At 41.6% G+C, this 25,919-nt stretch overlaps 2 protein-coding genes across 4 annotated transcripts in view; one reads left to right on the top strand and one right to left on the bottom strand.

The window, feature by feature from the left end:
* Positions 1–2,272, top strand: part of PCNX2 (pecanex 2) — a 224,877-nt gene extending 222,605 nt beyond the window's left edge. The window contains exon 34 of the mRNA XM_073338102.1: positions 1,167–2,272. Within this exon, the coding sequence (XP_073194203.1) occupies positions 1,167–1,340 (174 nt within the window). The 3' untranslated portion in view covers positions 1,341–2,272. The remainder of the gene's footprint in view (positions 1–1,166) is intronic.
* NTPCR (nucleoside-triphosphatase, cancer-related) lies at positions 353–25,275 on the bottom strand. 3 transcript variants are annotated; one of them, XM_073338099.1, is made up of 5 exons: positions 25,115–25,275; positions 21,225–21,387; positions 20,197–20,293; positions 15,274–15,483; positions 353–1,373 (listed from the first exon to the last, which is right to left on the bottom strand). In XM_073338099.1, exons 1-5 carry the CDS (start codon positions 25,230–25,232, stop codon positions 1,350–1,352), a joined length of 612 nt encoding a protein of 203 aa, XP_073194200.1. In that variant the 5' UTR covers positions 25,233–25,275; the 3' UTR covers positions 353–1,349. The 3 variants fall into 3 exon arrangements, with proteins under 3 accessions (XP_073194200.1, XP_073194199.1, XP_073194201.1); XM_073338098.1 differs by lacking the exon at positions 353–1,373 and adding an exon at positions 8,405–9,719 and having other exon boundaries at positions 25,115–25,272; XM_073338100.1 differs by lacking the exons at positions 353–1,373; positions 25,115–25,275 and adding exons at positions 8,405–9,719; positions 24,782–24,982.
* Between the last annotated feature and the right edge of the window lie 644 nt (positions 25,276–25,919).

The following is a 25,919-nucleotide window of genomic DNA, read 5'->3' as shown; positions in this document are numbered from 1 at the left end:
TTAAGCAATGTGACCAACATCTGTCACATGAGTTTATTCTTTCTTTCTCTCAGTCTCTCCCCTGGGAAAATGTGTGTGTGCTCTTTAGTATTTTGTTTGGTTGGCTACTTGAGTGTATGATTTAACTTTTGATTCCAGCCAGTCTCCTTCCTGAAGTCCATCATCCTCAATATAGACCCTCCAGACTGGTAAAATAAAATCACAGTCCTTAGACGTGAAGCGGTTTGGCAAATCCAATGAGAGATTGAGGGCATAATTAACATTAAATCATTTGGCATTACCAAATGGAACCAAGTAAGTTGATTTGTTGTCATTAGGACAAAATCACTGGATATGGATAGACCAAGTCTGGTTTCTCATGTACACAGCATAAAAATTTATTAACCCAGAAGACACCCAGGTTGTCCATGCCTGAAGTTAGTTTCATCCTAACCGCATCATGGAATGATCAGGCAATGAGTTTTGCCATGATCTCCAGCAGCAACTGGACTGAGCATTATTCACCAAGGGCCTACTGCTTGCCTTACTTATGCGAGTATTATTTTTTGTCTTTCTACAACACCAACAGACATGCAAGGCACTGCACAAACAGGTAAGACACAACCCCTGCCCAAAGAGTTTACCGTCTAAGGTCTGGATCCTGCCAACCATTCTCAACTCCCTTTGAAGCCATGAGAGCTAAGCTGAGCACTTTGCCTGGCCAGCCGCTAAGTGAGCTCTTGCAGTCAATGTGGCTACATGCCAGCGTGTGATGTGAAATAAGGCTTTTATTTAAACCCGCTGCTTTAGCACAGGAAGTCTTCTCGTGAAGTTGGAGCAGCATTAGACTCATTACATGTAGGGATAATTTGGGGCATCCTTTTCAGCCTTAACATGATCAGGCACAGTACAATGTAGGTATAACTGCACAATCTCTATCTGGTAGTCTGTTCTTGCGGGCAGTACTATGCTGTTATCCCATGAAGAGGGACAAGTGCCGGGGTCTTCTCTAATTCCTTTTTGGCCCCTGAAGTTCACACTATAAATAAATGTGAATCTCACAAAATTACACACAACTGTATGAAGTCCAGAAATCTGTCTGGTTCTGTTTCAAAATGTCCTTTTGAAAAGAACCAAATGAAGCGCCATCTAGACATTTCCTAAACTATTCTACATTTTGTTTTAAGCAGTTCTCCGAGACTTATGAAGTGACTGATGCTACAAAATCAAGACAGCGAAAAGACCGAGGTCCTGCCCATGCCATTTTTGAGAGTCATAATCTGGAGTGTAGAAGAGCCAGCCAGGAGGATATGGCACTGGAGGACACAGCTTCTCAACAGAGCCTCTCAGAAGAGCAGTGAGGAATATTCCTAGTTCAAGGGCCATATGTACTCCTTCAAAGTAAAGAAAAACACATCTAGGTCAGTCAGCTGCAGTTATTTCAAGTGTAACAACAAACCTCAAACCCCTTTATTTTTCTAACTTCGGAGAGAGAATCCCATTGTGCAGATGTTCTTCAGCAGAAAGGCTCAGCATGTGGGGATGGAAGGACCTTTACAGATTTTAAAGATGTCCTAAAATGCAGTGCAACTTCATCTCAGGTTCTTGACATTTCTAAAACAATGAATAAACTCTGCCTGATATCCTTCCCCCTGCAGCGGTGCTGACCCACTTGTGGTGGAAATCTGGACGTGCTCAAAAAGAAGCATGCATGGAAGTGCAAGTGAAAGCAGTGGAAGATCTTAATGCAACTCAGCGAAAAGCACACAGACATCTGTTTCCTGCCATAACAAAAAAGAGGACTGCATGTTAAATAATTGGCATTTTATACATAATGCATCACAAAGAAAAATTCTGAATAGAACATGTAATAGGATAGTACAATACACACTGTAACATTAGAGCTAAATCTGAGAATTTTTAAGGGCAAGCCTCATTCTTCCTTTTCTTTAGTGTTACGCAGATGGTAATTACATATAGCAACATATTAATCTAGGCAAAGATATACTGCATGCAGCCATGTTGAAATATTGTATGAAAGAGATAGATTACACATTGCCACAAGACAAGTTTTGAGAACAAGTATAGCCAGTGCATGGAAAGCCTTCACAAAGCATATGGTGCTCCTTATTTGCAAATAGAGCAGTTTTATATACAAGACTGCTCTGACATGTGATCTCGCACTCCTGTTGAGTTGACAGGAATGCATGCCTATATCTGAAGCCAAGAGGCTAAAACAAATCCTTAATGTACTATAGTATGTACACACACATGCTCATACATTTTTTTGTAATTAAACAATTTACAATTATTGGTGTCTCAATGTTCCTCTTTACTGTAACTACAGCAGCTCCTGTCTAATACTTATCATGCTAATCCACAGCCATGGTGGTTTTCTACACAAAACCAGGTTGTCTCGTCCCACTTAATGAGCAAGATTGAATAGGCGATGCTGTAGTGAGCTCTCGTTACTTTTACACAATATACTTGTTGCCTTCACATTCACAGACCCTGTCCATTACCATGGCATCTATATGCAATACTGTAAAAAAACCAAAAACCTAAACGACACTGGTCAAAATAAGTGAGCCAAGTACACTCTCTGATGCAGCAATTGTCATTCTTTTCAGTCATATTTGTTTACTTACTTGCTGATTTGCAGGCTTTGGAAATCCACATTTTGTCTCCCACTACTTAATATAAATTAGCCTGGTGCTAAAGCTCTGAACATTATGGGCAAAATCCTGCCCTCCCTCATAATGGCCACACACGGGAGAAAGTGGAATGTGCTGGCCTCGAAGGCACCACTGAGAGATCCTGCGTCCACAGGGCCTGGATGGGGCAAGGTGACAGGAGCATGTGCTTTAGTGCTGCTGCACCAGAGGACAGCCCAGGCTTCTAGTCCTATTTCAAGCCAACAGACCAGGTCCTCTTGATGCACCTGTGCACCAGGAGAGTGCTCACAATGAATCCCAACCTGTTGCTGCACAGGTGTGCAGATAAAGGCGGCTTCCTACCCCCCCAAGCACAGGGTCCCCAGGCCTCTCACAACAGGCTTTATCCCGACACATTTTAGTTGTTAAAAAAAAAAAATCCCAACTGCCTATTGGGGGGAGGGGAGGATTTTGTCAAAGTATCCAGTTACTTTTCGTGCCTATATATAACGTTGCAGATATTTTTCTTTTGTTTTAAAACTGTTATTGAAATATCTTGGCTGGGTGAACAGCAGGAATGTTAAACTTTCCCAACAGTAACAATTACAAAAAACAAGCATTACTGGTATTCTCGGAGACAACAGCCCGTAGCTTTGTATTGACCATGTTGGCTATGTTGTCAATAAGAATACTTATATCGTCAGTGTATTTAAGGTGAGCAATAGTGCCCACAGCGTAATCAAAGATGCTCTGTTGGGAATCATGAAATTGGGGTCTAGGTGGATGTTTTTATTGAATAAGAATGACTTTTGGTAATTGTCTTGTTTTTCTGAACACTGGAGCTAGATGAGCTACAAATAGATTATACAGCAGAACCTCAGAGTTACAAACCCCAGAGTTACAAACTGACCGGTCAACCACACACCTCCTTAGGAACTGGAAGTACACAATCAGGCAGCAGCAGACACTAAAAAAAAAAAAAAAAAGCCAGTACAGTGTTAAATATAAACTACTAAAAAATAAAGGGAAAGTTAAAAAAAGAGTTGGCAGGTTAAAGAAACTTTCTGTGCTTGTTTCATTTAAATTAAGATGGTTAAAAGCAGCATTTTTCTTCTTCCTAGTTAAGTTTCAAAGCTGCATTAAGTCAATGTTCAGTTGTAAACTTTTGAAAAGAACCACCATAACATTTCGTTCAGAGTTACGAACAACCTCCAGTATGTGTTCACAACTCTGAGGTTCTGCGGTGGATAATATCCATCCAGGATTGTATAGGACTAAGCTGTTACGGTTGAGCAGTTTGTCTGTGTTACATGTTAAGAGTGTGCAGCGACAGTGGTGTTTGGAGGATGGCTGTGACCAGCACCTTTAAATATATATTGCATGATCCCAACGCATCAATATTGGGTGACATGCTGAAATTTTCCAATACAGCAGGGGCAAGAAGTCACTTACTCAACATGCTGTGTAGCAAGGAGCCTGCTCACTGGTCATTCCCCTAATTCCAAAATGTGGTGGATATACTGGAGAGCAGCACTGCTATGACCCATGCAATGCAGCAGTGGATAGCCAATCTGCTGCCAGGTGAATCCTTTATTGCTGCTTTCGAGTAGGACACCCCCAGCTTAATAGGCAACTGCATCAACCTTTGAGGAAGACAAGCTCCCACTCTCCAAGCACAATCAGTGTATGTGCTGCTTTTATGGAAACACCATCAGTGATGAGGGAATGATGGCACCACCCCATTCACTGATCTGCCTGGAGAGCCTTAGCCCCAAATTCCGTAGCTATAGGCAAAGATAAAAATAGTCAGAGTGTTGTACGGAGCCTGGGTAGGTGACATTTTACTGATGATCAAAGTGGGAGGAAAGCAGTGGAGGGATCCTTATAACGTCTCAGGACTGAGCGAGAAAGCGGAGCAGTGGGGGTATATGGTAAAATAAGTGTGAACATTGCAGAACTAGTCCCATTTTAGCCCTCAGATTAACTGTTTTTCCCTCTCTTGGTTTGTTTCCTTAAACCTATTTTATTCTTTCACTAATTTGTTCTTGCTCAAGTCATGCAGTAAAGGTCAGGCGCTCATCTCATGGAAATAAGGTCAGAATCTGCCCAGAGTATCTAATCAATTACTTCAGCAACATTAGTGAAACCAGCCAGGGGCTGCTAAATCAGTTATGTTCACCCTAGCATCTGGTCACCAGTTGGCAGACCCCAAGCCTTGTTTATAAAAGTTATCTGATTGTACAGTCGGTAGGAAACAGAAGGACTTAATATACACTTACATCCAAGAGTGGGACAAACTTTGTCAAGCCTACTTAAGGTCAGTGTGATTTCCATTCTCCATGTCGGAACTGTTCAGAGTTCCTTGTAGTCATCAAGTTCTTGGGCGTCTTCGAGGTTTAATTCATAGCTCATCTGCTTAGGTTCTGAGGATAGGGGAAGGGGGAAATGGCTTCTTTGGTCTGACTTCAGTCTACCTCCAGCCTGCTTTTCTTTGGGTAAACAGGTTGTGTAAGTCAGGGTCAGGATTAGATGTACCAAGAAACTCACCTTAGGACATCTGAATAAATACTGAAATTTGTCAGCATGTAATAACCCTCTCCTTGTCAATAAATTATTCCTTTTAACTACCAAATTAGTGCCATTTTCATCCCGCTCCAGGAAAGGGAGACTGATAATTAATTAGGGCACTTTACTGTTACTTGTACTTAATTCTGTAAGACTGATATTTCTTAGCCCTATTATTAACTCTGCAGCAGGTCCAATGGTAAAGACTTACCCCTCTCTGACTTTCCAAATGTCACGAGTAAAAAACTGGCTGACACATGCTCAGTAATGCAGCCTCTATTTATGTCAGGCTGTCTGCACTGTTTTATGCTGGAATTGTTATAAACTTCCTTGCCAACAATGTCCTTGATGCTCGAGCTTAAACAAAATAGGCACTCATGCAGGTGCAGTAACATTGTCATCAGGCGTCTTGCTGCGGTATCAGAGGGTTATCGTCACACAGTGTTTGCTGTTGGTAAATGAGCTGATCAGGGAAATTGTCAATGCTCTAGTTGTCACTGTGCTCTTAAGGCTTTCCAAATAGGCTGCACGTGTGAGACCAGGCAATACATTTTTGCCTTTACAATGAACGTGGGGTACCATAAGAGCAGAACTTAATTTGGAACCATTCGTTTCTCACCCCCTTACTGAACATTTGAAACAGGCACGTTGCATTACCTTGGGACTGACTTAGATTTAAAGGCCAAAAGCAACCATTAAAAGCATGTCGTCTGACCACCTGCATAACACGAGTGAGAGATTTTCACTCAGTATCCCCTACATCAAGCTCATAGTTTATGGCTGTGCTATTGCGTTTTTTGTTTTGTTTTGTTTTTTAGAAAGAGACCCAATCTGGCTCCCATAAACTCAACTGAAAAACTCCTATTGACTTCAGTAGGATGGGTTTTAAGCCCAGGACAAATTATGGTGAATCCACTAGACCCTTTGGTAACCTATTCCCATTTAAGTGAAAGAATTGTGCCTTATTTCTAACCTGAATTAATGGAGGAAACACTCACACTAGTTGGAGACAGTGGAATGTGTGGATTAAGTAATAGGGAATGTCCTCTGTCAGCACAGTATTATACCACTCAGATTTGGGGATATGGTAAGTGTAATATTATAAATTTTGCATGATAACCTGTTAATTAGCATGGCTAGTACGAACCACTAATACAGCTGTAACTCAAGAAACCTTGTTGGTTGAACAGGGACTTGGAAAACGAACTTTAGGCACCAACCCTTCTGGATTTTTCCCTGGGCAGTTTGAGAAAACTGCTACCAAAGAGGACCAGTGTTCTTTCCCAATTCACTTTGAGAAGGAAATTCCCATGATTATCTTCAGAATAAAGTTAGTTATGTGTAAGTGCTAGAAGCCACGGGGCATTGGTGCAGAAGTGCAGTTACACCCACATTAGGAGGTATATTTTTTGGTTGGACCACTGTGTGCGCACACAGAAGACTGCACATGCAAACACTTGCCAGCTAAAACTTCTAATTGCACAAGTTTGTGTGCATCCGGTTTGGAACACACACAAGTATAGCTAAAAATTTGACCCTATATATCAATGACCAGGAAAGGAGGGATTATATGTACAGAGGTGGGTAAATCTGAGAATGCAGTAAAATAAAGGGCTCTTCTATTGCAAGAGGTGTCTGAATGCTAAGAGGGTTTGACAGATGGCTTAGCTAGCATTTATCATGGAAAAATTAATAGCAGTGTAAAGTGCACAAAAGGTCCCCCTTAGGAGGGGGGGATCCGTTATACTAGGTACTCTACAACCACATAAGACAGTGTCACAACTCTACAAAATGAAGTAAAAAAAAAAATAGCAAGAAGGATCAGTAATGCTAGAGGACAATTATATTAACACCAATTGCACAGCTGGGATATTATAGCATTATGAAAGCAAACAGGCTCTTGAAAGGTAGCATGAGTAATGGGTAAAGAGCTTCAGCAAGTCAGATTTGGCTCCTCATTTCACTTTACATACAAAAACACTATTTAATCAGAGGATTTCCAACTTCTTAGAGTCTCCAGCTGAGAGAGGTGATGGGGGAAGCAGCTGGTAAATTTGGCAAAGGTTCTGTCCATTCTCTTTATAGAAGAGAGGGAAAGTCACACCCTTTCTCAAAAAAATGTCCAGGCTCAGAGTTCTAGATTGGGCTGCGGCCCAACCTCTAGGACCCTGCGTGGTGGGAGGGTCCCAGAGCCCAGGTGCCAGCCCATGCCCAAACATCTACACTGCAATTAAGCTGTCTGACAGCCCAAGCCAGCTACAGGTTTTGAATTGCAGTGTAGACATATCTACCAATTCCCTAGAGTCAAGCGCTTGAGGACAAGGGCTTGGCTATTCATAGTGGAGAAACTCGCTCTAACTCTCAGCTCTGACAAAGCCAGTATTTGCTGAACTTCAGGGTAAGGTGCACATCTAAACACTTTACTCTTGGAGAAGACTGGATCACCCAACAGCAGTATTTTAAGCGATAGCTTGGAGTTGTCCACAGTTCCTAGCTAATGTAGACAGCTGATGTTTAATTATGGAATCAATGAATTTATTTCCCCATGTTAAGTATCCTCACACCTTCTTGTCAACTATCTAAATGGGCCATCTTGATTATTACTACAAAAGTTTTTTTTCCTCCTACTGATAAGAGCTCATCTTAATTAATTAGCCTCTTACAGTTTGTACGGCAACTTCCACCTTCTCTGTATGTGTGTGTGTATATATATATATCTTCTTACTATATCTTCCATTCTATGCATCCGATGAAGTGAGCTGTAGCCCACGAAAGCTTATGCTCTAATAAATTTGTTAGTCTCTAAGGTGCCACAAGTCCTCCTGTTCTTTTTGCGGATACAGACTAACACGGCTGCTACTCTGAAATATGTCTTTAAGGCACAGCCCTGTGTTGGGGTAGCAGAGAGCTGCACAAGCCCACAGGGAGCTCTGGGGGGAATTCTCCCTCCCTCGTACATACTAAGAACAGGGTCTTAGCCCCAACCCTTTGGTGGTGATGTGCACCTCCAGGAGCCCACGGCAGGACTCACTTCTAACAGACCCTTGCACAGGGTATGAGGAAGAGGAAGGATCCTCCTTGCATGCTTCCCACAGCCTCCTGTACCATAGCAAAAGGGTTGTCAGAACCTGGCTTTATAAACACACACTGCTATTAGAGTGTAACTATGAACTGGTGTACAAATAAATGACTAACTACAATGCAGGTTTCCATATGCCTTTAACCAACGTGTTTATTTTAACATTTGTTACACTCCACAAGAAAGGAAGGAATTCAGTCCTTTCCATTCCTAAATCTTTGAAGTAGAAAACTCTTTACGCTGCATGAGAACAAAAGTACACCTGGCTGGAAATTTAGTTTATGACATGCAAGACTGATTAAGTGGTAAATGCTTTTTTCCTAAACACATTTACAAACTTCCTGGGGATATATGTTGTCTAATACTCTCATTTCTTGCTTCATCATTAACCAAAAAACATGCCCAGGATTGCAAAAGGAAATAAACAGAAATCATTAAGCAACAATAAGCCATAATGGATTGTTAAACTTGGATAGTCAAATGCAGCATTAAGTCTAATGTTTGATATTTTAAACATTTTATGAAAAACATCTGTCAAGATTTTATTAAGAAAGCCAGGGTCCTGAAGCCTTTTTTTTGGCAAAAAGAAAACGTGAAAATAGAGAGCAGGCAGCATTCCTATCAAGCACTGTCTGAGCAACTTAAAGTTAATATTTTCTCTAAAATTCAACACTGTAAATGACAATTGTCCAGTTATATCATGTATTTGTCTTAGGATTTCAGATCACATTTGCTCAGTTTACTTATCCGGGGATGTGAGAATCAAGCTATTGTGTTTTGTTCATCATCATTTATAATGCTGACCCTGCTGGGGCACACTGGAGAGTTAGCTGAGGCACACTGCGGTAGGAGCCCAGGGTCAGTGTCAGTGGTGGCGATAATGCACAAAGCAGATTGTGCAAGATTATGCTCTGACTACGTTCTGTTACACACATGTCAGCCCCCAGTTCTGCAATGTGTCGTGTGCTGGAGGACTGTGGGACCTGCGCAGAGCTCTGTTGACTTTAACGCGTCTCTGAAGGCACAGCAGACTACCCTCACCATATGTTGCAGGATTAGGGGCTGAATCAATAGTTCCATTGAATTTAATAGTTAATTGAATTTGCGCTACTATAATTGGAATCAGAAACAATTGCTTGACTTTCAGATCCCAGGATGAGGGTTTTTTTAAACCTTGTGAACTGAGTAAATTCTACGCAAATGACAGACAAAAACACATGGAAGCCCACCGTCTCATTTTCACATTTTACAGTGCTACAGACTCAATCCTCCTCATATCAAAGACACTGGTAAAGTTGCCCCAGGCCTGAGTAGGATTGGGCCCTCCAATATACTTATATAAGAGCTTATGGTTACAAACAAGGAAATGGTCTTCATTTTGTGCAATTCTGCACAGTTGTCACAATATCTTGCAAAATGTTGTCTCTATTTTCCTTCGTAACCTAGATGTGGGGGGGAATCAAAATTTTAACATATTAGGATTTGGTTTATGCTTTAAATAACCATCTCATTGTCATTTGAATTTTTTTTAAATCAAGTCCAGCATATATTTCCATATTGGGAGAGGAATAATTCTGTGAAACATCTGCTTCCTCTTGCTACCTACAGCAAACAGACGACCCCCATCTGATACACCCAGAAACCTATGTAAAACTGTTAGAATAAATCTTTAAAAGTACTGCAAATACAAGTGATTATTCACTTGTGAATGACTGACAAAAATCATTCAAAACAGCGACCACACACTTTCTCCATTCCTAGAAATGCTTTTCAAGATACCTTAAATCATTCACATACTGTATAGTAGTGGTTTTTCTGCCTTCAGTATTTGATAGGATAATATTTCAATAAGGATGACTTACTCGTGTCAACTACCCCTGCAGCGAAGAATTAAAACAAGCTCTCGAATATTATGCAACACTGCTCTGATGCAAAGATACCTGGGTTTCTCAGAATCTTTGGAGAATTTTTTTCAAAAGAATTCAAAAACCAGTTAAAGTTTAGGTGTTACTGTAGCTGTGTTGGTCCCAGGTTATTAGAGAAAGACACGGTGGGTGAAGTAATATCTTTTATTGGACCAGCTTCTGTTGGTAAAAGACAAGCAGGTTCAGACCTGAAGAAGAGCTCTGTGCAAACTCAAAAGCTTGTGTCTTTCACTAACAGAAGCTTGTGAAATAAAATATCACCTCATGCACCTTGTCTCACAAAGTTTAGGAGTCTTTTGAAAGTGCAAACACCGGAGCTGATTAATTCTTATGCCTGTATAACTGTTGGGTTTTGTGAGGGCGAGGTCTAGCACTTGTGCACATGCAAGTGTTTGCACTTCAGATGTACATGTACAAAACTACTTGTGCCTGCACAAGTGGAGACCTAGGGTAACATATGGTACCACTAGAGTCAATGGCAAGACTCCCACTGACTTCAGTGGGGTCGGGATTTCACCTCTTGTACGTCAGTGCAATAACTGGGTCAGGCCATGGTCTACCTAGTCCAGTATCCTGTCTCTGATAGTGGCCAGCACCAAATGCGTTAGAGGCAGGTGCAAGAAACCCCAAAGTAGGCAGATGTGGGATTATCTGCCTCCAGTAAATTCTCACCGTAAATGAAGATCAAATTGGCTTAAGCTCTGAACCATGAGGTTCTATATTCCTTCCGATACAACAGTTAATGCTGAAACGGAGAGTAACTCTGGATATTCTTTTTATACATATAAATGTATTGGTAATGTCCCAATCTACTACTCTATACAATAAATGAAGCCATATGTAACTGTTGGCAACAGACATTGTGAACCTGAAGAGAGAGAGTTAGCAATTTGACATAGTACTTTCATCCAGGCCGTTTTAATTCCAGGGAACAGATACAACAATGGGCAACTGAAAAAGAGACATGGAAAACAGGAGGGAGGGAAGAAGTCTTCGAAATGTTACTTTTATTGACCAACATTCTGAGTAACAAACACACAGAGAGCGAGGCACTCAAAAGTGCAATCACTCTACAGGGTATTTATCATGGGACACAAGGTACAGTGAACAACACAGGTAAGTCAGATGCCATGGTCCCACAGTAAACCTCTTGACTTCACCCATTATCTTGACTTTCAGGTGATCCGCCAAACATTTAAAATAGCAATATCCATATGTTCAAGTCATGTAAAATACCTGTGTAGCCAAAGCTTTTATGTACATATATGCAGCAAGAAATTTTCTAAACTGAGAATACTGGCAAGCATATTGTACAGATTGGGAAATCTTCATGGCTATTTTGCAAGACTTTTTGTTCTCATGTTCTGCTCTTATTAACCTCTAGAGATGGTCTAGACCCAAGTTGTGGGCTGACTTCCAGACAACAACATGGCAGAACAAAAAACCCCAATGCTTATGTTATATATTAGAAATGCCAGTATTTATATTCATATCCAGAGAGCTGAAAGTGTTTGTGAACATCACTGTTACAAAGCATCTGCGTAAGATAGAAGGAACCCGCACCAAGATTCCAAACATGCAAGAACACTATGAGGTCCATTATCCCAATAAAAAGACAAGTACGCTCAGGGAAAGATCAGCTTGCAAAAAATCTCTATTTGGAGCCCTTTTCTCTTCTGAGCACAGGAAGAAACAGGGGAAACAAGCGGACAAAAAAATCCATATTCCTCAATACTTTTATCAAAATAAACTGACACAGATGGATCAGGAACATCTCGGGCATTCGACTTTAATGATTTTGTGCCTGGTACCTCTGATTTTACTAGGCACAATACAAATAGGATTTGACATGTAGTTACCAGATGCCACAAAAACCAAATGCAAGATAACTATATCAAGAGCTGAAGACAGAGAAAAGGAAGTGTTTTGTTATTTTAAAAAAAAAAAAAAAATTCTCCACGAAAATGTTGCGACAGAAGGGACAAGGTGAAAATTGAAAAGGGAGAAATGTTGCTTTCAGAAAACAGCATAAGTGTGGGGCTTAGAAAAAGGTCAGGTTTCAGAGGGATGATTTTCTAGGTTAGAAATACACCTCTGATGATGGGTGCTTTTCATTCTACTAGTAAAAAAATATACTTCTAGTAAACTGAATTTATGTAGAATTATGATATATGGACAGTTCATAAAGATGATGTATTAACAGTCCATAAACACTCTTACTCCATGTCATACAGAAGCTGACTGAATATCAGGGAAAAGAACATGCATCATTTATAATTAAAGACGTTAACTTTCTGTAGCCTCTGGTTTCTAACCTCCTGTGATGCAGTGGGTCTTGCACCACGGTTGTATGATGATGCTATATTTTCTACACTGAAACCTACTATGGATTCTTGTTTTTGTTCTTTTTAAAAAGACAGCTGGAAACCCAAACTTCACTACTGTATTTTTCCAAAAGCAAAAGGAAGGGTTTAAGGAGAAAATGGAGGCAAGCCAGCTTCGGAGTATAACCTGGGCCTCTATACTATGTATAATACTGAGCCTATAAAGGAAAAGTTCTAGGGAAATGGGCAGTGAGGGTGAACCATCCTGCATTATCACTGGGAAGATTTAGTTTCTTCAGAAAGATGGAGCCGTGCAACAATAGAAGGCAAGTTCTTTAGGGGCAGGGACAATCTTTGTGTTCGGTGCTTGTACAGCATCTAGCACAACTGGGTCCCGATCTAGGACTAAAGCTCCTAGACGCTACACTACAAGAAGTAATTAATAATACCACCACCAATATAAAACCACTCTTATTACACAGGAGTTTCATACTCAATAATCCCAAAGTGCAGTAGGAGGTAATACGTTCAATATTAAGGGCTAGATGCTCAACCGCTGTGAGCGGCGCTGCACCCATTTACACCAGCTGAGGATTGGGTCACAAGAGGACAATGGTGGTGCAAGCAAAAGAACAGCACCCTTTGCATGCTCAGCTTTGGACACTGGAACTCCTATTAAAAGATTAAGTAGAGGACATGGGAGAACTATGCTAAATTCCTCACACACAGCCTAATTCCACAAGAAGTCACCAAGGTGGACCAAACTGGTCTGGAGTTACCTGTCTACCTGTACACTGGAAGGCAAAAACGAATCCGCAAGAAATGGCTGACACTGCTTGGCTGTGCAAGGGCTGCAGGGGCACTCCAAGTCCTCCCCCATGTTATGGCAATTCACGAATGGAGACGGTGATCTATTGCTTACAGTAGCCAGCAGAAACACCTGCATCATTACAGACAGCTTCGGTTCCTGCTTCATGCACAAATTTGAACCAGCAGGGAATGAACAGGTAAATATATTCATGTTAACATGCAAGGCAGATATCCTGCTAGATGATGCTTCAGTACATTAGGCCCCTGTGACCTGGGAACATCACAGTTTGTTACATTCCTCATCCCCAGCGCTTTAGCTAATGTATTAAGTAAGCAGTTTTCCATAATCAGAACGAGAATAACTGTAGATCATGATCCTAGCAATGTAAACAGACTGACAACTTTCTCAGAGAATGTGATACAGTTGTCTACAGTCCTAGTCCCAGTAAAGGCAACAGCAAAATTCCAATTGACTTCAATAGTGAATGGAGATGGCCTAGTGTCCAGAAGTCTGCTGAGACATAGGTGGAGATGTCATGAGTGACGCTGTGATATTCAGTGAGGAAGATGTGGCCTGCTACCAACAAGAAATGTGGCTTTCCTGGGTTTTAAAGTGAGCAGACATTAAAGCATATAGTGGTTGATGACTAGCAGGTGAAGATGGTGATGGATAACTCATAATTGATGCTGCAGATACAGGGCACTGATTCTTAGGTGATGCAGAAGTGGTCAATGGCATTCCTAGTAAAGACACAGTTATATTTCCAATGCGGGGCAGGGGGAGGACCATCCCATCCCATCAGTATAATTTCACACAATCACATAACATTTGACAACAGAAGTAAATATTTAGGGGAGCTCCATTGCTCAGTAAGGCAGACATTTTCATTATGTATTTTAAAACAGCACCACTAAATAAGATAATTCAGCCTATAAAGCAGCATCAAAATAATGACTTCTTTTCTTTCATCTTTCATTCAGTCTTAATTACGATGTTCACAAAATATAGTAATCTACAATACACTAGTATCTACTTGTATGGTGTATTGCATTAAAACATTCTCTCCATGCATATTAATTTTCTGACAAGTCACAATTATTGAATTTTTATATTTCATAAGAATATATTGTTCTGTTCGGGAAATATGGTCTAATTCTGTGTGCTAGTTTCAATAAATATCAACCAAAATTAAACTGAAGGGAAGAGACCAATTTTTTAAATTTTATTTTTTTTGCTTGTTTTATTAAATATTTAGCATCTTTCTGGATGCTTAATAAATAAACCTCTTAAACTGGTATTTCTATAAAGAGACTACATAACTGTTAGGATAAGGATTTGAGAATTTGTCGACACTTGATTTGCAGGGTATTAAAGTGCAGTTCCTATCTGAAAACTAAGTGTTGTAACAATGGGTTCCATGTTATTATGTCTCCATGACTCCGGATAAAGCATGCTGAATTTACAAGGAGAAAAAAAAAAGCCTTCTTTCTCCTCTAATTACCAATCCTGCAAACTCAAAATGAGCTCAGTTTCAAGGCGGGTTCTTTTCTTCTCACATATCATCATTGGTGGCAAAGGTTCTGCAGGCCAATTTTCAAAGATGAACTATCCTTGAAAGAATGAATAAATGCTGGTCTGGCACTTTCACACCATGGTGATGGGAACACTGGAAACAACAATACTAATATTCCTTCAACAGACCCATTCATTCAATCTCTAGTTTCTCTGGTAAGAGTCTGCCAACAAAAGTGCCCAGTGTGCTTTTTTTGTGTGGGATGTGAACATCTGCCCATTAAGAACTCAACTGAGAGCACTGCCTTCATTTCACTGGGGCTATCCAATGGGCATCCATTGATAGCATTCAAATTGAGCCAGCCAGATTCACACTGGTGACCTAGAGGTGAAAGGCTCCTTACAGGTATCAGAGATTACTTACATTGAACATCATAACATCCTTCCGACTTCTTATTTCCTCCACAAGACCCAATGGCTTGCCTTTAGGTATTGGTATAGTTCCAAGAATTGTGGTCCCTGAACCAGTCAGAGTTTGACGAACTGCTTGAATAAAAGACCGGCTGAAGAGTTCCATTTTACCAATCTCATCTATTACGTACACTTTTTTCCCTGTGTCACTGCCAAGGTCGACCTATAGGAATGATACACAAATGGATTAAACAGCAGAAAGAAATCAAGACTGATGTAAGAGCCACTCTTCTTTGTGGGAGAAATGTCAGTTCAGGAGTAACATTTCTTTGAAACAGTGCTGGAGCATAAGGGCAGAAAAGCCAGTCATCCCAGTTCCTAAGGATGCCAGCAGCCAACCAGCCTGTTACCTAGCAAAGCAACAGGATCCCAGATGGGAAGAAAGGAAGAGCCAACTCAGTTCCTTGACTGAGATTTGCAGTTTTAGGGCAGCAATCACCTGATTGCACAGTCATACAATTTTACATGTTATTTTTCTTAGCATGTGAGTAGCATAGAATCTTGAAGATGTAGTACATTGTTTTTAGTTTTGTGATGTAGGTCCTTTGGGGGGAAGCTGTTGGAAACAGCAGTAGAGTTTGCTCTCCAACTTAATCTCCCTAACTAGAGTCAATTCTTGGTGAAGAGTTGCTTCCTATGAACAAGTTATTCGTGTTTGGGCTAAGATTTTAGAAAGAGGAGAATGTCTGCTTTGTGGTTTGTGACCACCTCTGTTCAAGGACTGGTGTATATAGTATAAAGAACAAGTTACAATAAGAACAGATTCAGACTCCAAGTTACTGATAGCTTCTCCCAAGGAAACTGACTTGCAAGGCCTCAACATCTGCTACCACTTGGCAAAGATGTGATAGTATTTTTGCATGCCAGCTACTGTAGTTAAGTCTGAGGGGCACTAGATTTTCAAAGCTGCATTCACATCACTGCACCCACAAAACCCTGAATTTTCATGGGTCAACAGATAAATACACTTATAATTAGGGCAGGGGTTTCCAAACTGTGGTATGCATGCCATTGGTAGTATAAGAGCTTGATTCTTCATCCATTCACTTCACAACTATTTTTTAAGATGGCACATAAACCAATCGAGTACAGAAATCTGACAGGCTACAGACTAGATGAAAGTGAGCTCACCACCCTCTTCTGAGGCTATTAACTGAAAAATCAAGTTCTATTATTTGTCTGCAAGCAGCAAATCAATGCAAGTCAAAACTTCACTGTTAATCCACGAATAAGTGCAGACACCACATATGAAGGTAACTTAAGGAGAAACCAGTCACCATATTGTCCCTTGTGAAGATAGAAAATGTTAGCTCCTACGAAAATGGATGTACTACATAACATACTTCCTAAAACCTTTCAGAGCTGAGTCCCTACTGACATCTGAGTCCCTGCAGAGTGGGGTAGTTTTATCTAAAACCCTTTCACAGATCAGTGAACTGAAAAGTCAGTACCTGCCACTTGGAAAAGTGCTAAGAAGTGGAGCTTCTACTTTGTACAGAATCCCCAGTCCCTTCAGGTGATGTTTCCAGAGCCCCAAACAGAGCCCACTTTAGCATCCACTCTCTTTCCCGGTGAAGACAGTGGGAGCTGGCTCATAGAGTCTAACACAAATATGTAAAGTAGCGTATACCAGTTTCAAGACGCTCTGTGATCAAAGCAGGCTAATCCAACAAACTGTAGTGGAGCCTTGGGACTCTGAAAAACTAACATCTGATATATTTTGCCATTTCTACAAACCGTCCACAAAAAAGGACTTTGACTATCTGGCATATGCTGCTGTCCCATAGTCCCTACAAAAATATTAATGAGATCCCTGTAGATTTACTTCAGAGTAGCAGCCATGTTAGTCTGTATTCGCAAAAAGAAAAGGAGTACTTGTGGCACCTTAGAGACTAACAAATTTATTTGAGCATAAGCTTTCATGAGCTACAGCTCACTTCATTGGATGCAACCGATGAAGTGAGCTGTAGCTCACGAAAGCTTATGCTCAAATAAAATAAATTTGTTAGTCTCTAAGGTGCCACAAGTACTCTTTTTATCATAGAATCATAGAATTCTATAGGGACCTCAGGAGGTCATCTAGTCCAACCCCCTGCTCAAAGCAGGACCAATCCCCAATTAAATCATCCCAGCCATGGATTTGTCAAGCCTGACCTTAAAAACTTCTAAGGAAGGAGATTCTACCACCTCCCTAGGTAATACATTCCAGTGTTTCACCACCCTCCTAGTGAAAAAGTTTTTCCTAATATCCAACCTAAACCTCCCCCACTGCAACTTGAGACCGTTACTCCTTGTCCTGTCCTCTTCTACCACCGAGAATAGTCTAGAACCATCCTCTTTGGAACCACCTCTCAGGTAGTTGAAAGCAGCTATCAAATCCCCCCTCATTCTTCTCTTCCGCAGACTAAACAATCCCAGTTCCCTCAGCCTCTCCTCATAAGTCATGTGTTCCAGACCCCTAATCATTTTTGTTGACCTTCCCTGGACTCTCTCCAATTTTTCCACATCCTTCTTGTAGTGTGGGGCCCAAAACTAGACACAGTACTCCAGATGAGGCCTCACCAATGTCGAATAGAGGGGAACGATCACGTCCCTCGATCTGCTGGCTATGCCCCTACTTATACATCCCAAAATGCCATTGGCCTTCTTGGCAACAAGGGCACACTGTTGACTCATATCCAGCTTCTCGTCCACTGTCACCCCTAGGTCCTTTTCCGCAGAACTGCTGCCTAGCCATTCGGCCCCTAGTCTGTAGTGGTGCATTGGATTCTTCCGTCCTAAGTGCAGGACCCTGCACCTATCCTTGTTGAACCTCATCAGATTTCTTTTAGCCCAATCCTCCAATTTGTCTAGGTCCCTCTGTATCCTATCCCTACGTGCCACCGTATCTACCACTCCTCCTAGTTTAGTATCATCCGCAAATTTGCGGAGAGTGCAATCCACACCATCCTCCAGATCATTTATGAAGATATTGAACAAAACCGGCCCCAGGACCAACCCTTGGGGCACTCCACTTGATACCAGCTGCCATCTAGACATGGAGCCATTGATCACTACCCGTTGAGCCCGACAATCTAGCCAACTTTCTACCCACCTTATAGTGCAGTACACCTTATAGTATAGTTCTTTTGTAGATTTATTGGTAACCATCTGAGATTATTTGTGTTATTATATTTCTACTAGCTTACCACCTTTCTACAATACCTGTCCTCCCCTTTAGTTCTTATATTTCTACTTTGTTTCACCTACCCTTACTTTCCACTGGTCTCTTCCTATTCCAATCTGATGCTTTCCTTCCCTGTAACACTATTCCTTTCCCATTCTGTACCACCTATAGGCAAGATCCTGCTCCCACTGAATCAATAGGACTTTTGCTACTATTTTCAATGGGAGCAGGATGAGGCCCTATCCCAATTCTCCAACTCCTTTCTACTCTTGATTCTTTTTCAGACATACACACAGCTCCATTATGCTTGTGAGCAAAGTGAATGCTACTTGATTCCTTTTAGTAAGATCTGTATTGAATTTTGACTATTAAACAATCACAGTTACATTATCCTTTATAAGCATACAAAGTGCAGCCCTTGTTTAGTGAGATCTTTTCCCCAGACATTAAGTTTACTATAAGTGAGGTTTCATTTTTAAATTAAAAAAAGAGAAAAAAATCTAAATCTGTAAATATTATTAATGTTGTCTCTCCCCTTTGTCCTCCTACCCTCTTTACAGTCCTTCTATCCTCTTTGTTGCCATACAGTTATGTTTTTGTTCCTTCTCCAAAGTGTTAGATAAGCAAAAAACCTCAAACTCATCTTAGTTTCTTACCCACTCTGTTTCCCTGTCCTCTCCAGGTGCCTTGCAAAATTCTCTTCTCCCCTAGCCTAACCTGCTTTTAGCAATGTAGTTAAATCACCATCAAAAGGATTTCTCTGGTAATGGTCTCAGCAGCTGTTGCACTGTTTACTTGAAGATGCTGACAAAAAAATCTGTTCTAGTTTAATTTCAGGGTGAGGGGTGGGAGAGCGGCAATTCCAGTAAGGACATTATCTATTATTCACTACAAGCACAATATCGGATGTATTATCACCTACCTACCTCACATATGATTCAAACAAACTTCAGATAGCATGCGAAGGGAAGGAAAGAGGATGGAGCACAAAGGAACACACGCATTGGAGGCATTAAGCCATTTCATTGTGTTACACTTCAAACACCTGGTTGTGCAAATTTTGTCAGCAATAAATTTCAAGTGAAGAAACATTGTTCCCATTACTGTGTGAGTGGAGCCTGGAAACAGAAATTGTAAATCCAGACCTACACTACTACTACTACACTACTACATCTGGATTGATGGTGAAAATTCTTTAAACCTATGTTGACAACACTTGTTCCAATGGAATGTGCCTTGAGCAGATGATACCTAGAATGGAAATTAAAATACAACAACGGAGGTCCCACACTGATGCAGCCAGAGTGCTCCAAAAGCAGCAATAGACAGATCCTCAAGTTACTATCAGCATTACTATCAGCAACTGAAGATGTAACAAGTTTGTAAGTCTCTTGAAACAAGGCTAATTAAAAAGGAAAACAGTGATAAACAAACAAAAACAGCAACACTGTGCTTCTACGAGATACATCCTGACAGAGGGATGGGGGACCAGAAAGAGTGGTTTTGAGGAGGCAAAGGGATCTCCTGAAAGTCTCATAGATCATAGGAGAACCGCTCCCCACACCCCCTTCAGGTCCTGCAGTGAGTGCAGGACAGCCAAATCTAAAAACAAGAGTCATTATCGCTACCCAACAACTTTAACCTATCAAGCCTTCTTATAATATTCTGTTTGTTGTACTTGCTTTCCAGAAGCTTTCATAAGATACTCACATTTCTCAGCACAGGAAGCACCAAGTGCTCAAATGAAACCAGGTCTACTATGTATTGTCCAACACGATATTCACGTCTTGCAGTAGAAGAATCAGAACTGAATTTACAAAAAAAAAAGAACACCCTGTAAATAATATGAACCACAAACATATTGACAATTTGCTGTAATACCTTTAGCTATGTGAGGATAGAAGTGGTTATCTAATAAGCCAGATTTCCTTTAAAATTCAACTCTTCCCCCCTGTCCCCCCCAAAAAAACCCCACCATATACTGGATATGCTGCAGATGGCAAAACAGAAAATATACAGCTTTTCCTCCTAGTATATAGACACTATCATAGATTATTCACAGTGTCATCTAAATGTGGTATTAAACATTGTTCAGAAAGACAGATAACAGGGTGAAGAGGCCAAAGTTTTGCATGGAGTGTTAAATGCTGAGAATATGTCCAGTGAAGCAGGAGAGACTTTGAGCTCGTATGTATTTTAGACCTTCCACATGGGGATCTGAAATACCTGCCTAGTTAAAAACCCAGTTATAGGATTTATGGGACAGTTGGTAGCTTGTTGTAGACAGCTTATCTGAACTTATCTTCTTTGATTCGTGATTATCAGGTCTGTCCCTTAGAAAGTAATTGGATGAAGCAAGTTATTTTCCTTCCAACCTGAAAAAAAAAATAGTGTCTGGGATCATGAAACCAGTTTGCATGTTCTATTGTTCTACAGGGACTCAGAGCCCATTCTAAAGTCAGAGGACCCAGTTCAATTGCTGTTCTGCAGCAGTGGAAAGCTGGAGGACCATTCTGAGTTGGTAAGGTTTTTAGGTTAACTTGGCAGAGATGCAAATGTCTCCATAAAGTGAAGGATAACAGTGAATCAGACCCAGAGAATCAAACAGACAAAGAACGTGATCCTAAAGCCCTCTGTGTGTGGAAATCCCACTTACTTCAAGGGGCATTTAATGCATGGAGGGGCTTGCAGGACTGCCCCTAAAGCAAGAACCACCTTAATCTATAAAACAGCAGTACCCAAGTCTAGATAAAGTTCCTCGTCTCCCAGACAAAGTGACGACATCAAATCCTATTCTCCTGCCGCCTTCTCTGACTTCCTCCGTGTAAAATCCATCAATAGGGACCCCAGAGGATTTTAGGGCTTCAGTGGCTTTCTGGATCAATGTCGTCTTTCCAATCCCTAAAATAAGGAAGTGCCCATTATTAGTGCAAGCAAAGCATAAAGCCTGGTTTTAAACTTGCCCATTCTGAGGCAGCAATCACATTTGACAGACAGATAGCTGGCTACACACATTTTATACAGACTGATGTTTTTCCTGATTCTGATTTCTCCAAATATTAAAACTTTTTATCCTGGAGAGGGGAAAAAAGAACAAACAGAAGTCAGGTTTCACATTACATTTTGAAGGTTTGTAGGCCTCTGTCATACACAGCCTCCCTTTATTTCAGTGCCATTTGTTCTCTTGTTGGCAAAAAGGTCAGAGTTCATCACATCTATAGAGTAAATGGTTAAAAATAACTGTATTCCCTAAGGGCCTGATTTTCACAGATGCTAAGCATCTGCAGCTCCCATTGGCCTCAGAGGAGAGGTAAGTGCGCAGATCATTGCCTCTGAAAATCAGGCCCTAGAAGACAAAAGGACTTCTAATGAAAGGAATAAACTTCTAAACAAACAGAAGGGAAGATAATCCATCCCACAGTGGATCTAGAAATCCTTCTCACCACATACCCCACCAGGGGAGGACAGATTGTATCTAATTTGCCTCTTCCTCTAAGTGAATGCTGGCAGTCTTCCAGAGGTTCTCTCCAATCCTACAATGGAAGTGTCCCTCCAGGCCTCATCAAAAATACACCTCTTGGCTGTCTCTTATTTTAAACTCAAATTTACCTCCATCTCATACAAAATCCGGTGTCATTATTTCATCCCTTTTATCATACCAGTCAGCTGTCTTGTCGAAGCAGTTTTATTTATGGATCAAAAGTGTCAAGTATCTGGCAGAGTAGGCCTTTAAACTCCTGGAGGCAGAGACTATGGGCCACATTTTTAAAGGTATTTAGGTGTGTAACAACACAGACAGGCATCTAGTGGGATTTGCAAAAGTTGCCCAGGTGCCTAATTTGATAGGGGTTAGACACCTAGGCCCAGATCCTCAAAGCTACTGGGGCTCCTAACTTTTGATTTAAATGATTTAATGGAAGCTAGGAGCTTCTGAGAATCTGGGCTATAGGCACTTTTGAAAATCCAAATAGGTGCCTATCTGCATCTTTAGGCGCCTAAATGCCTTAAAAAATCTGGCCCATAGTCTATCATGTCTTGTACAGCACAAGCATACTAGCATAATTATTATTTGTATTACTGTAATGCATAGGAGCCCTAGCCATGACCCAGGACACCCTTGTGCTAGGCGCTGTACAAACACAGAACAAAAAGACTGCCCCATAGAACTCCCTATCTAAATAATAAAGGTTGCAGTCATTTTATCTTCAGATACCGGTCTAATCTATATCACAGTTTGCACGGGGTTAGGCTAGGTAAGGTAAGAGTTTTTTTTAAAACACAGTTGTACCAGCCACATATCATGCTGGTGAGTAACGTAAATGCCTATCTTTGACAGAACTTAGTTCAAACCAATTTGTAAAACTCTAAACATCTTTAGACTGTCCCTTTAGAGAGATTTATACTCTATGTTAAAAATGCTCCATGCTAAACATAGTTTTCTAATCTGTTATTTGTTTTAGTAATTACTTCTGCAGTTCACAGCTTTGCAACAGCTGCAATGGACATTGAAAGAATGAGAAATTAATGAGATTAATACCTGTACTTCATTATTCTCACTAATCACATGTATTATCTTTGTATAACTATTATATTAATCTATAAAAAAAGCATAATCCCTTTAAATTTTTTGGAAAACCTGAGACCAGACATTTTTAACAAAGACCATTCATTTGAGATTAGTGGCTAAATGAGATGCACGTATTCTGGTGGGTTGCACAGAAAATAAAATAGATAATGAAGAAGAATGTCCCTCACAAAGTTCCAGAGTAACAGCCGTGTTAGTCTGTATTTGCAAAAAGAAAATTGGTTAGTCTCTAAGGTGCCACAAGTACTCCTTTCCTCACAAAGTTATGCCTCATCCTCACCAACCAGCATTAGCTTTCACAGAAACCAATGGCTTTTAAGATTGTGCTTAAAAATTGTTTTCTGATTGCAGTATGATGGTTCTCGCCCTGTAATATGGCACCACCCTCTTAAATAGAGAAATCTAATGATTCTATTACTATCTAATGTTTCTCTAAACAAAAGCTCACTGTTGTAATGATTATTGTTTTGTCTCTAATGTTTACATGGCAAGGATCTGTGAATCTGTTAAGACTTCCTAAATAAACAAACAGTTTTAAAAAACTGTTTTCTAAGGGGCCAATATTTCTGGCAAATCTCCAGCTGGCTTCACTGGAATCAGCAGCAGGTCACAATGCAGAGGAAACTGTAGCACAGATGAAGCCAAAACGACAGTGAGCATTCAAATCGAAATAAAATTACTAGTATGGCAGTATCAGCTTCCTCGTCACTCGGAGGCCTTATCTACATGAGACAAGTCGCACTGGTTTAACTAAATAGATTTTAAATCTGTAACCAGGTCATTTAATTCTTCAGTGGGTTTTTTACCCACGAAAGCTTATGCCCAAATAAATCTGCTAGTCTTTAAGGTGCCACCGGACTCCTGGTTGTCTTTGTGGATACAGACTAACACGGCAACCCCTCTGATACTTGGATGAATTCAAACACAGCTTTTGTACTTTTTTGTGCTTAAGGGTTTTGTCGGGCGTTTCAGTGGAGAATTTGAGAAATCAAGGTAATTACCAAAACTTAAAGAAAAAGAAAAATATCCCTCTCTCATTTACACTGCCCCAGGTTGAGAATCCAGTAGAGAAATGGCTGCTCTTCAGGGGCAGGGTTTTTGCAATAGTGTAAATGACCGAATTCGTTACAGTGGTGCAAACGCAGTCAAACCAGTTTAAACTGCATTAAGATTGGTAAAAGAAAAGGCGGACTTGTGGCACCTTAGAGACTAACCCATTTATTAGAGCATAAGCTTTCGTGGGCTACAGCTCACTTCTTCAGGTGCACAGAATGGAACATATATATACATACAGAGAACGTGAAAAGCTCACGCTCAAATAAATGGGTTAGTCTCTAAGGTGCCACAAGTCCCCCCTTTTTCTTTTTGTGGATACAGGCTAACAGGGCTGCTACTCTGAAACCTGTCACGCAGACTGGTGTCACTTCATCTGGAAATGTACCACGCTGAACTGGCTGGGAAGTGCATCTACGCACAGGGGACGCAAGGGAGTAACCAGGCGGGCTGCGTAACACGGGGGCAAGTTTTCCCAGGGGCTCAAGGGAGGCCGGTTCGGAGGGGACACTCGGGGCGGGCCGGGGCAGGCTGCAGCTCTTCCCCCGGGCCCGCGGCGGGGCGGTGGCTGCCAACAGGGGCTGGCTCGGGGCCCCCAGCGCTGCGAGCCCCAACGCCGCCCTGCAGGAGAAGCCCCGGGGCGGGGCCGCGGGTTACCTGGGGGTCCGGTGAGGAAAACATGCTTGGCCATGGTGAGGGGCCGGGGGCCGCGCTGCAGCGATCCCGCCCCCCGCGCGCGCCAAGGGCGGCCGGAGCCTGTGGCAAGGGCCCGGGCTGCTGCTGCGGCGGCTCCTCCTCCTCCGGCAGGCCCCGCTCGCCTCCCGGCTGCCTGCAACGCGGCAGCCGCCGCCCCTTTTCCAGAAGCGGCCTGGCGTCTGTCGCTCAGCCGCGCTCTTGCTGCCGAGGAGCGGGTCTCTTGAGGCTGGTTATTGACGTGGCGCCCGCCGGGCAGGGGCCTGTCCAGACTCAAAGGCGAAGTTCAGCGCTCACCTGCCCTTTCTCTCCTGGGTGGGGCCGAGGGAAAAGCGGGTGCGGAGCGGGAGCCTGGCCCTGAGGGGCACCCCCATGAGGAGTTTCCCTTGGGGCGCTGTAGGCAATGTTGGGTCATGCCTTAGAGCTAGGCTGAGAGTCTTTTAAACGAGCCTTTGCTTGCTAGACTCTGTAAGGGACTGGGGACTGCCTGGTGTTTGTTTACCAACGCCTCATGATCAATAGGCTGTTGCCAACTCTCCTGCTGGGTCCTGTTTTTTCTTAGAGGCCCAGCTGCAAGAATCCTAGAGTTACATGAGACTCTCAGCCTTTATTAAACAAGAACAAGTGAGTTTTTAGAACCCTTTTGGCTGTTGAGAAAACTGTGTAAACATGAAGTCCTTCATTTCACTGGCAGTTAGGCCCATACTGCGATTTTCGCTTAGCTGCCTATTGCCATCTGTAGACTCAAAAAACACCTTTGCTTGTCCAAATTCCTGTAATCGGAGGTGTCTCTCCACTTTTAAATGAGAAGAGACTAGTGACCGCTTCTTGGAGCATCTAGTTCTGGAACCCACAAGAGGAAAGGCAATTCTTGATTTAGTCCTAAGTGAAGCACAGGATCTGGTCCAAAAGGTGAATATAGCTGACCTGCTTGGTAACAGTGGCCATAATACAATTAAATTTAACATCCCAGTGGTGGGGAAAACACCACAGCAGACCTACACTGTAGCATTTTATTTCAGAAAGGAGGAATACACAAAAATGAGGAAGTTAGTTAAACAGAAATTAAAAGGTACAGTGCCTTAAGTGAAATCCCTGCAAG

The sequence above is a fragment of the Lepidochelys kempii genome, chromosome 3 (assembly GCF_965140265.1).
Source record: "Lepidochelys kempii isolate rLepKem1 chromosome 3, rLepKem1.hap2, whole genome shotgun sequence".
NCBI lineage: Eukaryota > Metazoa > Chordata > Testudines > Cheloniidae > Lepidochelys > Lepidochelys kempii.
This window is presented reverse-complemented; position numbering and strand designations above follow the sequence as displayed.